Genomic DNA, 14,612 nt, shown 5'->3' on the forward strand with positions numbered 1-14,612 from the left:
GTTTCATCCTCTAATATCCTATTCATTTATTATACTATACCTACCTACTCAGAGATACATTTTGCAACGGTTATACAATTTTATGGTCGTTGCGAGAAATAGCAATTTTTCCTATAAAAATTTCAACAAGAACAATCTACATACATAATATATAGGGTGATATATATAATTACATCTTGTTATTCGACAAAATCATATACACTATATTTTATCGGGAGAACTATTATACGTTCTCATATATGACATCCTATCAAGTTTAAAGAAAGTAACATGCTTTAACACGTTGCTTTCTTTTATCGTTTAACATCACTATACGAGACTTTCGTATTTTGCAAGTAGTCCACAAATAGCACAATTCAAAATTAAATAAAATTTAATTTCAATTTAATTTATAAAATCTCACATATGTATATTTTATGATTTTGTGCAGTTGAATTTTGTTACGAAAATTTTCCTCTATATGAAGAATAATATCTTTCTGTTGTAATATATGTGATAGTTGATACGTAAAAATTATGTTTTTCCAATAATTATTTTCCAGATAATATATTCAATCTTTTGTTATACATGTTTTTAAAATATTTTATAAAATTATCTTGTATGAAAAATTTTCCCGTAGCGTATTTCATAAATATTCATAAAACAAACGCGTCTATACGTTCTTCCACGATATAATTCAGATACACATTCTGCATCATATCTATATAACCGAAGTGACTTTTTTTCAATAACACGGATTCCCGTGGCGGATTAATCGGTCTAGTCGATCGCGCGGTTACATTTTTATTTTGCGAAATAATAGAAGAGCCTGTGCAATTAAAATCCAACAACGCGTATCCTCGGTACCGTCGCGCTTCTCCACAAGAATGCATAAAATAAGCGTGAAAGTTTATTTCAACATGCGATAAATTGCGATCGATAAGAACGCGCATATATGACTGCGCGTTGCATATCTCGAACAAACACGCACTCGCCTCTACAATTTTCACAAACAAATAAACGGTTTACCACCAACACGAATTTGCTGTAAATTCGTGCATATATTCTCGTATGCACTTGTACATTTTGCATAATTGCTTGTATGCGTAAATTATAGATCGAGCGATATCTTGACGGCTACTGAACACCGTTGATAACAATAAAAATCACGCGTCGCTTAAAAAAAATTATTTAACGTACTCAAAAGATATAAAACAAATGGAGGGCTTTGTCAGATTGAAAATTGATCTGCGTATAAAATATCAGAGAGATATAGTAGAGAATTTTATATTTAAAAATGAAGAGATTTTTACACAATGTCTGTGAAAATGATAGTTATGAAAAAGATAAAATAACATTATTTGATGTAATATGATCTATCTTACGTTTTTTCTCTTTTTTAACACTTTTTTTCTTTTTTATCTCTTTCCTTTTAAACTTTTGCTTTGTCCCTTATAATATTACATTCCCGAAAAATGTGCAGTAGCATTTTTTTCAAAATACACATTATGATATAAATATCATCAGTTTGTAGGGTAAAATGAATTTCGAATTAATGAAACAGTTAAAATATCTGTTAAAAGAAATTCAGTTAGCACATTTTGGAGATAAATCAACATACTTATACTTGCAGATTGGTCAAAACAGCTGATTGACCACACAGATCACACGGAACCACATGGACAACATCTTTACATACGCATAATTAAACGCGCAAGCGGTAAACACCGCTAACTTGTGAGGCCTTCGACAAAAACAAAAATAACAAAAGATCTTGATAATAACTGCTTGAAATAGAGCTGCTTAGGCATGCGATCGATTTGCATGCTTAAAGGTAGTAGTTTTGCTAGATTCTTTATATTTTTCACGAGCATGCGCACGTTTCTCAATTTAATCTTACAATATTCCGTCGTGATATACTAAATGATAATTAAAAAAAAAACACAAATAATAATTCTTCTTTAATTTAAATAAATCTTTTTCTTGCACAGATAATTTCTACAGATTATCTCACCCTATTGTGAGTTTTTATAATCCTTGTCTAACAAGTTATATAATACTACAATATACCATAGCATTATTCCATGATTGCCTTATATCAAATATATTATTTCACTGTTATTTATTTTATTTTAAATTTTTCATTTAGAAAAAATGTCAATTTTAAAATAACCAAAAAAATTTACCTCAAGCGATAGAAGATCCAGGAAACTCTAAAGAATCCTATATAACTTCAAGACCTCTGAACATTTGTGTTTTTTAAATTGTAAAAAATCGCACGGTAAGAATATAAGACATTTGTATTTCTGCATGTATTGGTCCAATCCACATCAGAATTTCTGAAAGACATGAAAATAAACAATCGTTAGCTTCTATCGCAATGTAGAAATTCAGTGTTCAGTTTACTGCCCTTCATCTTATCACAACATACAATTATCTTCTAATAATGATCATTTTACACACGCAAAAACTGAAAGAATTACATGTTGGTTTCATTATTTTAACACCTCTCTTTTTCTTATAATATATAAAAATAATTTAAATAAAAATATATACATTACTACTATATAGTATATAAAACTTTATAACAAGCATATACAAAATTATCGTAGCTATTAATAAAAACTTTTATAATTTAAATAAAATATATTAGATATATTAACAAAAAAGATATAAATACGTATTTAAAGTTTGTATGAAAAGCAGTTGCGATTATGGATGGGAAAAAGAAGGGAAAGTATAAGAATTTTTAAATACAGACATTACATTAAAAATTGATGTAAGTAATATATTTTCATATTTACAACAATCGCAAATGTAAGTATAATCGAGTAATTGAATATCTGTGTATATGTTGCGCTTGTAAAAATATAAAGCGCGTTTCCTTCAAAATATGATTATCCCATCGATATCGTTTTAAGGCCACGTCTTCGAAAATTGTAGTAATCTATCTCCGAAGATCGATTTTAATCAATGTATATAAATCTAATGTCTACTCACCGAAGAAACTTCAATTCATTATCGTTACCATCGTCACTAATGATCCGCTTTTCGTAAATCATTCTCATTGATGCAACGAGTACATTTTGAAAGAACGTCTAAAATGCTTTCACTGAAAGCGATTAATCTTCAAGGACTTCTTTGGATTTTTTAATAGGCCACGAACTTTTCGCGCACAAACGCCGTCTTTACAAAAATTGAACTTTTCGTCGACGAAAGTTTCCACTACGTAGAAAAATACAGAGTGTTCGCAAAATCTCTGTTTATTTTACATAGGCATCTTAATTTTAATTCTTTCTTAATTTTGCAAGAAGGAGATTCTCGTCAAAAAATTATTGAACTCGGCAACTGCGACGAAATTCTTGAATAATTCGAGATTTTTAACTCTATTAACTTGATAAAAGAATTCTAATCTCTTCTCTATTTAACTTCCCTAAAAAAATATTTACGTAAATTAATAATATTATTTAAAAAAAAGCTCAATTATTATTTCAATGATTATAAGATATTTATATCAAAGTCAAGAAATTTATTTTTTATAAAATGGAAGATGCCGTGGCTATTTAAAATAATTTAGTAAAGTATATATTTATACTTATACCGTATTCTATATATATATATTGTAGAGTATAAGTATAAATATATACTGTACAGTATATATTTATACTTATATATGCTGTAGAGTATAAGTATAATAATCCTGACTTAAAAAAAAATTTTATTAATATTTTGGTGGTATCTTTTTTTTTAAGAATTTTTTGTTAAAATTGAAGATTTTGACATAATAACATGTTAAACTATACGAGAGAAAGTCTTCGTACGCGAGATTCTTATATTTATTAATTCTAGTGTGTAATAATAATATCAATTTAAAAAATCTTTTTTCTCGTTAAAAATAGCGAGAAATGAATGAAGCAAGTAAAAAGGTAAGAATATTTGATCATCTTAATAATTTGTGACCTTTCTTTCGATTGCCTATTTGTCAAACTTATATCGTATAGCTTAATATGTTGTTTCAAAATTTTTTAAATTTTCACCTTTCGTCGTAACTCAACTGCAGAGAAAAATCTTCATCGACTGAAATATCTCTCTTAATATCATCTTCGCAAATATATAATTGTTATTACAAACTGCGCCAGCAATATTATTTTATTCGTGCGGACAATATTTTTCATCATGATGATTTATATCAAACAAAGCACGAAAATTTGTCGAAGATATAAAACTTTTTTAGACAATTGGAGAATGATCATGCTCTTTTTTTTATTAAGAATGCATCATCGTGCCCTTTCCATCTCTCGTAAAGCTTGACTCGGCACGCCAGGAGGCAGGGGGCCCGAGTCGCCTCCTGTGGCTTCAGGATCGTTGCTGGCAGCTTCCGAAGCCTTGAATCGTTTGTACTTTCCTACAATGTCATATCAATTCAAAGAATTTGACACTTTTAGAATTGTAAAAAGCATGAGTCAATCAATAATTTTTTTTAAAAATAATTTGCGATTATTTTCAAAAATTGTTACAATATGTTAATAATAATTAATAATACTTTCTATATTAAAGAGCTGTTCTCTAGAAAAATTGTTATATATAAACTTATATTAAATTTAATATCAAACTTAAATAATATTGTGCGTCTATTACAGATAATTCGTAATTGATCTTTAATATTTTGTATATATAACTTGGCAATTAGGCGATAACTTTACTTCGATATGTAATCAAAAGATGCTTACTAGCTAAGCGGACCATGGTGATGCCCCACCAAATACTCCAGCCCCATCCAACGAGACAGAATAAAACAGTAAACAATTGACCAACACCTACGACAAGATTGACAATAAATGCACCCAGTCGTGATTTTAGTCCAGCGACGGGAGAAAATCGCGGCTGTCCGGTACATAAATCGAACAAACCACTCCAAACAGTTCCTAAACGAAAAGAAAAGACTCGATTATATATACATGTATAAAGAATTTGATATTAAAGAAAAAAATTATTTGAAAATTTGCAAAATTAGAAATTAATTTCTCAAAAAAATACTCAAAAGAGTATTTTATTTATATGAGGAAGTAATATTAGTGTTTAAATTCGTACCAGTGCCTGGTAATAAAACATTCCACACTAGGCAGAACCAGGCGAGAGGAACCGGAAGGCAAGGAATGGCGCCACGCATAACAGAATTGTGCTCCACTAAAACGTCTGGTAATTTGGCCTTCGGTTCCTGCGACATATTGTATATCAAGTTCTCATAAATAAAAAACATACACTAGATGCATTATGAGATAGATATTTAAGATATTACAAGTTAATCTGTTTCATTGTACTTTATGTTCCTGTTCTTATTCGTAAATAACAGTTTATCCCTTCTCTCAGTCAGAGTTACATATTTATTTATTTTATTTAAATGTGTTATGTTTTTAAAAATATTAGAATTAATTAAAAATTTATTAATTAAATTTATTTATTAATTAATTAAAAGAATAATTTTGCAATTTTGTTACACGCCAATAACAATAAGATACAAAATGGTAGTTTGTTTTGTTCGACAGGGTTTCGATTCCTTAATATCCACATACCTCCGATAAGGGTGGTGGTGCTACACTTGTAAGACTGTGCTTGGCACGTGTATTTTTTGTGCGTTGTTGCGTGTCTGCGCGTTTGCAACTACAACAGCCGAACACGCGACGGCAAATCGCACCGCATCTTCTCTCCGGCGGGCAGCAAACAGTAGCCTCGGCAGGAGTGACCCTGGATTTCTTTGTACAACACTTGAGCTCTCGTAATCCAGTGCATCTATTAGAAAAAAATATATCGCACGATGCAATTTTCATTTTCATCCTAAGATTCGACAATAAAAAAAACTCTCTTAATAACTAAAATAACAACGTCAAAAGTCGCCGAAAAGTTTCTAGAAGATTAAGATGTCTCGATAATTATTAATTAAATCAGCATTATTTAAAATGCGAAAATGTGGTAGAGAATTCTGGAATTGAAATCGAAATATCAAAGGATAAATTGCGAGTCTGAAAATTTAAAATCGATATAATAGCAAAATAGAGCAGCAGAGATAGTAAAGCAAGATTACAAGAAATCAAGCTTAAGAAATGCTAGAAATAAGCTCATGATTAAACGAATGTGACAATAACTTACAAAATGATCGAAAAATATTCGCAGGAAATATTTTTTTCGAAATTTTCCTATTCGTATTGCGTCATTTTGTGCCCTCAAATTTTCCATGATATTAATGCAATATGCATATAATAATCTGATAAAATGAGCGCATGCGATTTGATCGTAAAATTCTTATCGTTGAACGGTATGGTTCTTCACCTGCATCGTGACTTCAATTTCGACCAGCAGGATAACGCATTTGTCTCAGGTGGTGGTGTAAGCGGTGGCGGAGTATCATTCATCACCATCGCTCTCTTTTGATTTCTGGTCCATAACAGACCCTTGGGGTCTCTGCGGCAGGCCAGACACCTCATGCCAGAACAGCACTTGGAATACCGACTCAAAGATCTTCTCCAACGTGCCAAAAGCTTTTCGCTACCTTGTTCCTTCTCGTTGCAGGAGGCCAGGACACTGTGATAAAAATATGACATTGACATCAAGACATGTCACCAATATTAAGTATTACCATATAAATATTATCATATTTTGCAGAAAAAAACTTATAAAGTGTGCATATATCTAATTTTATAAATAACTTAATTCATACATATGTGTTTATACAATAATATATTTACATATTTAATTTTTCTGTAAAATATCCAACAAATAATTATTTTTTTATATTAATATATATAAGAAATATACATAATTATTATATTAATAACTCTTTCTATGTTGAATAATACATATTTACATTATTTCATAAAAATAAAATAAGAGAGATAAAAATAAGAGACCAATAATTTATATATATTTTATTTAATTCCCTTTATGCAGCATAAATGTTCAACTATTTAATCCCGAAAGATTATTATCGATTTTGCATTAGCTGCATAGCTATTAGCATCTGTATACACGTATGAGTCATGTGTAAAATGTACAGCCTATGTATATAATATCAGAAAGTATTGATTACATTTACCTGTAGATGAAGAAGTCTAGATTATTCATGGGACATAATATTTGAATTGAATTAAAAACATACGTCGAAAAAAATAATGTAAATTTTATCGGAATATTAATTCGTACTTATTATAGAGTATAGTATTAAATTTGATTCACTTTATATATATCCCCCCCCCCCCTCTCAAATATCCCAAAGTTAAATGAATAGACACGAATTGTAAACCACTAAATGCGCATTTAAAATCATAGGCATATTTATTGTTGCTATGTAAGGTATATGTTTCGTGACTCGATCCATGGATCAAGCTGCGGTAGGCGAAAAACGCAAGATCCATAGCAAACTTAATCACACCACAAAAACCGCATGCACCTCAGAACCGCGCAGGTCTCATCCCTCTGTCCGCGCATGCAATCTGTGGAAAAGCTCTTACCTAAACACAACTCCTTCGCAGGATAGAGAACCAATTTCCAGAAACTCGGTAGATGATCGGTAGACGTCGACGACGCGATCGCGAAGCTCGAAATTGCGACAGACACGCGTCCGATAAATTCGTGAAGGAAGGAGAAAAAACATCGGCGATAGAATAACAATGCAAGTAACCAGAGAAATCAAAGATTGCAACGATAACTGATTCGCGAAAGCGAACGACGAAGAGGAAAACGAGGATCGCGACGTCCGTAAGTCAACGAGTGGCCCTCACTAGCGGCCGGCCTCAGGTGACTTCGGTCAGTGATTGCGGTTGCCGCAGTCGCGGCAAGACGTGGCCCCGAAGGGTGGCAAGCGAGGGTAGAGGGTAAGTCGGCTGGTCCCGCGCGACCGGTCACGCAAAGATTTTCAGCCCCCTTCGCGCCCTTCGGCCCTCGGAGCTAGTTAGCTGGCTGACCACGAAATCGATACGCGCGACACGAAGTTCTTTACCTTAACCGGTCGGTTTTCAAGGCGGTCCCGCCGCGGCCGCGGCCGATTTCAACTCCCTCCCCCCCCCCCCCGACGCGTGTGTGTCGCGACGCGCGTGTCGGCCGGTGACTATATTATACACTACGGAGCTTTAAAGTTGCGCTTGTAATTCGTCGTCACCTTAACCCTTAAACGAGAGCGAGCACTTTCGCTGATCAAAAGAAGGCCGATTACTATCGGAGTTTTTACGAGTTTATTTTAAGATTAAATATTATTCCAAGTTTTCTGAATGATAATGATATTTGTATTCTAATCGTAATGAGGAATAGACGAGAAATATTCTAAATGTATGTTCACCAATGTAACAAAAGCTGACCTTGAAGATATAAAGAGGAAAATGCTTTCAACGAAAGCTTAATCTCGTGATTATTTTTGATACATCATGTTAATATATAATTGCAAGTTTTTTAAATTTGATATCACACACATATATGTACATATATATACGTACATAATATATATAATAATCATACAATTTTTAATTCTTACTTAGGTTTTTAAGAAAAATTATTTTATTATTTAATGTACTTTTAATTAACTTTTATCGTCATTTTATCTGTTATCTTAAATTAATTTTATTTTATCATAAGTGTTAACGTGTAGTAAAATGTCCAATATAAATTTTAAATCTGAAAAAAAGTTAATTCTTTCACGAAGAATGTATAATTCCTTCCAGCTAACACTATTGTTACTTTTACAAGTCCCAATCATATAAACTGATAAACTGGTTAATAAAATTAATTCTAGCATAAACTCGTGATATTGTTATGCGATGAAAAAATTATACGACGAAAATTATGCGTCCTGCGTACGGCATTCACACTCAACGTAATGCATCTTTACAAAAAAAAAATTTTACTACATGGAAAAAGTTTTCTAGCTTGACACAATTACAAAATGTTTATTCAAAAGAAATAATTCAAGCACTTTATCTTTTAAATCCATTTTTAATTTACATTCTTCAACAAAGAAATTTTAATTCAAATTTGAAAAGTGGCATTTTTATCACCCACATTTTTGTTTATCCCAATCATCCAAAAAATTATTCGAAAATAAATTTATTGTATTTTTCTAAAGAGAAATGTTAAAATCAATTTGTTTTGAAAAGGATTAACCCTAATGGCATACTAAAGACACGTTAGCCGGGCGATTACACAACTGCATCACGATTCATGACACGCTAGACAAAACCATTAAAAGTTCGTATCTACCATTTGCGCGAATGCTTAAAGCAAGAGAGGAAAAGCAAGGATACACGGCTGAAAGTTCGCGCAAAATACGGTGTCATTAAAACGCAAATATCGTGGTCTACTTCGGCTTACAATTAGATAATTTTACCGAACACTTTCCCCCATAATTGCGTCGTTAATGAGAGCAGGGAAAATCCGCGTACAGATTGTTCTGGGAATTAAAATGACTTCCGGTTGACTTCTGCATGCGCATTGTAAGATGCAACTCGCATTGCTTGCAACAGGCGTAATTAATTTAATTATTTTCTCAAATCGCACAATCTCGCGCACATCACTGCAACAATGCATACGTTATGTCGAAAATAACGCGTACTAATTTCCGCTATTGTGGTTTTTTTGTCTTCATTACTGAACTTACTAAAAATATTTATCTAACTTTTATATTTAAATCTAACGCATGTATAAAATTGATCCAGTGTTAAAATATTTAATTATATAAATTTGTAAAGCTAATGTTCTCTACAAATTATTTTTTAGAAAAGGAAAGAATATATACAATTTTTTAACTGTGAAATTAAATATTAGATCACACATACAAACTAAATTCTCAAAGTATTAATAAAAGATCGATAAAATATGAGACATCCAGAAATCAATAAAATATGAAAAATACGAAAATGGTTTAAGGATGTGATTGTAGCCAGGTTGCATGCAAAACGGCTCTTTCTGAAAGGTAAACTCGGACGCAATGAAATGCATGCCATATTTGAGATTTACGGCAGCGGAATTGTTACGTGTCGCGCGAACGGCATTATCATTCGCACAAATTTTAATAACTATCGTGCTAAGAAAACTATAGTCCGTCACGTTGCCTTGTAAAATGCCGACGCTTGTATCGTGCCGCAAAAATGTAATGAGAACAACCCTCTTAAAATTTCTCTACGCGTATAATACAAAATTTACAAAAAGGCGCAAAAGATTGGTGATTGACTCGCGATTATGACACCCTAATATTAGCATTTCGACAATAATCTAAGTATGCCAATCTTTGCCCAAGAATTTTTTTACAATTAATATTTGAAGATTTTATCTTACAGATACATTCGATAAGTCCTCCACAGAGGTACTTGTTATTTTATCATAAAAGTTGATTTTTTTCTAGCACATTATTATCCGGAGTCTTTATTTAACAATTGTATCAGAAAATATAAATTTCTAAGTTTAAGAATAATGTATACAAAGAAAGTAGGATAATTTAGCTCAAGTCTATAATATAACATGTAAAGGCATATTTATTTATTTATTTGTCTATTTATTTTCTTTCCGATTAAATTCTTGAGTTCAATTATTTAATGCAAACGAATACCTCTTACAATTTCGTGCTTCTAATTGCTGCAGCATGCAAATAAAAACACGTTCAAACATCGTTTATTTATAGCCCCGTACGATCCTATCTATGAATTAAAAATAGGTTTTCTATTAACTAATAAATCAACGTATAAGTCGACGAATTAATATTTAAGAACAATATAACACAACAGAAGGCCACAAGAAACCAATTGAAATTGAAGTATTCACTCCTATCGCATAAGAATGCGTGAATATTGTTAGCGATATTTATATAGAATATTTTTTCGACGTAAAATGAGAAACAACAAAGATAGAAAGATGGAATGATACTTTCAGCGTATGAGCATTCAAATACTATGTACACTTAATATACTTATAGATAATACATTTATCTCTAATACATATATTAATCGTCTCATGCTCGATTGTCAAATTTTAAATGCAAATAAACCCATTTTCCTTATATTATAAAGAATTAGAGACTGTTTTCATATTTTTATTAACATTGCAAATTGACATATCTAACATGCTCTATTGTTAGTCACGAGGATGCAGAATGCAATTAGCCTAATCTGAAAGAGTGATTAAAGGAATAGCTCGAAAGGAATGAAAGAACTGAATTCAAAGAAGTTGAATGTATAATGCTATGCAAATTACATTAAAATTTGTTTCGCTCAATCTTTAATAACGTATTTTTGCATTTAATATTTTCGCGTTGCACGGTGTACACCGTAACGTTTTCCGCACGCTATCAAAGATTAGCGGTTCAATTACGTCGAATTGTGGGAAATGGGTTGCTAGTTAACATAAAAAACAAAAGTTTTTTTAATAAAGTAAAGGAAAAGTATGTGTGTAATCGTAATAAAATTACATATAACAGCTTATTTAAGCACGACGTATATAATAGCATTTATATGTTCATATTAATATTTATATATCAATGTGATGACATTAAGACAGTTAGTATGAATAATTATAATTTAATGAATAATTTGTCTTTTTGTGTTTCTCTAAATTATTTTTTAGAAAGTTTCAATGTTAAAATATAACCAATACCATTAATATATTTTATAATTATAAAAAAATTTTGTAATTATGAAAAATGTACTGTTAGTGATAAATAAGATTAGTAATTAAAAAAATTATTTTGAAATTATGTTTATTCTTTCAATTAAAATTAAGAAATTGACATACTTGAAATATCAAATATTCATACCTCATGTTGTAACTACGTTATGTTGTAATACAAAGTAAATTTTTAAAATAAATTGGTAAATATCTAAAGGAAAAAAACAAAAGTTTTCAAGTAAAATAATACATCTCAGCATAAAAAATTGAATTTAAATTAAAACATAATATTAAAATAAATTAATTTAATATTATATCTTTTTGTCATTTTAGGTCACAAAATATCTTTATAATATACCACTATTTATGTATAAGAAAGTATTTGTATTGTATTTGTATACCTGATTCTAACACCGCGTATGACTCAACGGATGCAGAGCAACTAACTAATAATAAATCGGATTATCGCGTGATACGAGAACACGTGCTCTCTTTTGCCATATTCTTTCGAATTCATTAACGAGTCTCTCTTGTTTAATAATTTAACATCATCAGTCTGAAAGATTCTTTTTTACGAGAAATGGACGTTATTCCCTCGATACATATACATTACGTTTGTAAAGCAATCGAAAAAATAATGAGTAGTGATCAATCAATGCCTCGATCGGAAGCTCACCGATCATCTCCTGACGAATAACCTCGGCCAATAAATCGACACAATGAGGGATCAGATAAATGGCATGTGCTAGGTGAAAGGAAGGCGAGGTAGACGTCGCGACCGAAAATTGACGTAACGTGGCAATATGAAATGACCGGCGAGGCGTCGCGGCGCGGCTCGTCGCGTGCGGCCAAGGTCGATTCGCGCCACCACCCGTATTTCACTCGCTCGGCCTGTGTGTTCTCGTTTCTCTTTATAGCTGCTCGACATCCCAAACCTACCCCCGAGGGCACTTCTTCTAATTCACCGATTGTTGCTCGTAAAGCAAAAATCCGTGCGCAAGCTCCCTAAAGCTCGTTAGTCTTAAAGCGCGTTATCCAATTTATGATAGTATGGATACGTTTGATCGATATTGATATACAATAGCTGACGCCAGAACGCTCGAGACAGTTTTTTTTTTGTATTTCCTAATAAATAGAAGCTGTCTAATAGATTTACTGATCTTTTATATATCAATCAAAAAAGAATATAATAAACATATTAATATCTTGTACAAATAAAGAGATATCTGATATATTAATTTATTTTTTAAATAATACTATTATATTATTATCCTCAAAAAATTTATATATAGAAATAAAAACTTTATTATATAAAGATATCTATAAAACAGATAAAATCTCAAGCATTCTGATGTCAAACTTATGTAAAGTTGACATGTCAATAACAGTTGAAAAATATTATTTGATAGAAATATTAACTGTATTAAAATTTATAGTTAAATAATATTAATACCTCTTTTCTGATTTTGTTAAAATTCTTAATTAAAAAAAAAATCTTTTCTGAAGTTAACTTATATATCAATGTACAGCAGAAAAAGCATGTAAAAATTACTATAAAAATTACTATAAGTATTACTAATAATTTAACCAGATATTACTAGTGAGATTTAGTATCTTACAGCTAGCTATTACGCCATTAGTGTGCAAATTTGTGGTTAGCAGTTTGCCCTGCAATTCAATTAGACGAATCACTCTCCGATAACGAGAATCTATTTTAATTTTTACTGTCTCAAATTAATTCCATTTTTTTTATTTAGGTAATCTAGTTTCGTTAAAATAGTTTTTTTTATATACATAAACTGAAGATAGTTTTATAATTGTTAATTGTAGAAGGAATGATCTAATCGATTGTTACTTACAAAAGTAATATAGGTATTTATTATACAACATATCGTTTGCAAAAAGCTATTAATGTTTTACATAGTCACATCTAAAAAAATTCATTTACAAGAGGACTAATACACTAATCAATTGTAACTTTTAAAGTAATGTAAACACTATAAAACAAAGTAGCGGCAAAAAGAAAATAACAAAAATGAGTATTTTAACTAGCTTTATAACGATAAGAGGGAAGAAGTTCAGATAATATCGAACACAGATATATATTATCCTTTTATCCGAGAAATCTTTCTATTTTCTTACGTCATCAAAGAGATATACGGTAAGGAAATCGTTCATAAAAGAAGTAGAACGCCGTATTTTTTGCTGTGTACGATCGCCCACACACATTGCATTTTCCTAGCCGCGACATATCTTTGCAGCAAAAAAAGTTTTAACGTTCCACAAAAGTCAACGAGAGATCGTGGACGAGTTGGCTCGCGTGCGAGATCAATCGTCAGATATAAGGATGGTTTCGTACCTTTGATTTTTTTATCAAATAAATTTGTTGCACAAAATTACTTTTCTTCAAAAAAATACTGATTTCTTAAAATAACAATACGTTAACCAAAGATACATTGATCTTTTTGTATTATATTTTTCATTGTTTTAATAATAGCTTGTTGAAAATTATTTCTCACATATATTTTTTCTAACGTAGCTTAGCATGATTAAAAGATAAATTTATGTAAAAAAAAACGTATTATTTTAATTATTTTTGTCAAATTTCTATTTAAATATCAATCGAATTTTAAAGATTGTTAGTAACACAGAATATATATACTTATTTATTTAATTGATTATATTGATTAGCAATAATAAAATAATATATTGAGAAATAACAATGAAAAAACTTATATTGAAGTGTATCTTATATATGTAATTAGGAAAATAATGTAAAATGTTTTAATAGCCACAAATATAGGTATATCGATTTTTATGCTTCCCTGCTTGCACTGCGTGATTAAGTACAATAGATCCCGAGTAATTTACAATTTTTGTAGAACTATCCTCTTATCGAATTAAGATGTTTCTTTCGCGTCGAAGTGACATATTCCTCCACAATGTGCACGCAAGGATTGTAATGGATATATATTCTATATTCTTATTGTTAG

General features: G+C 30.7%; 1 protein-coding gene across 6 annotated transcripts in view; it reads right to left on the bottom strand.

The window, feature by feature from the left end:
- Positions 1-3,661: 3,661 nt before the first annotated feature.
- Positions 3,662-14,612, bottom strand: part of Stum (mechanosensory transduction mediator stumble) — a 31,229-nt gene continuing 20,278 nt past the window's right edge. For all 6 annotated transcript variants that reach the window (XM_072895172.1, XM_072895168.1, XM_072895166.1 and 3 more), the window contains 5 exons: positions 6,307-6,558; positions 5,553-5,769; positions 5,071-5,197; positions 4,710-4,904; positions 3,662-4,384 (listed from right to left, as the gene is read on the bottom strand). In XM_072895172.1, the coding sequence (XP_072751273.1) occupies positions 4,257-4,384; positions 4,710-4,904; positions 5,071-5,197; positions 5,553-5,769; positions 6,307-6,558 (919 nt within the window). In that variant the 3' untranslated portion in view covers positions 3,662-4,256. The remainder of the gene's footprint in view (positions 4,385-4,709; positions 4,905-5,070; positions 5,198-5,552; positions 5,770-6,306; positions 6,559-14,612) is intronic.

The sequence above is a fragment of the Anoplolepis gracilipes genome, chromosome 6 (assembly GCF_047496725.1).
Source record: "Anoplolepis gracilipes chromosome 6, ASM4749672v1, whole genome shotgun sequence".
Lineage (NCBI taxonomy): Eukaryota > Metazoa > Arthropoda > Insecta > Hymenoptera > Formicidae > Anoplolepis > Anoplolepis gracilipes.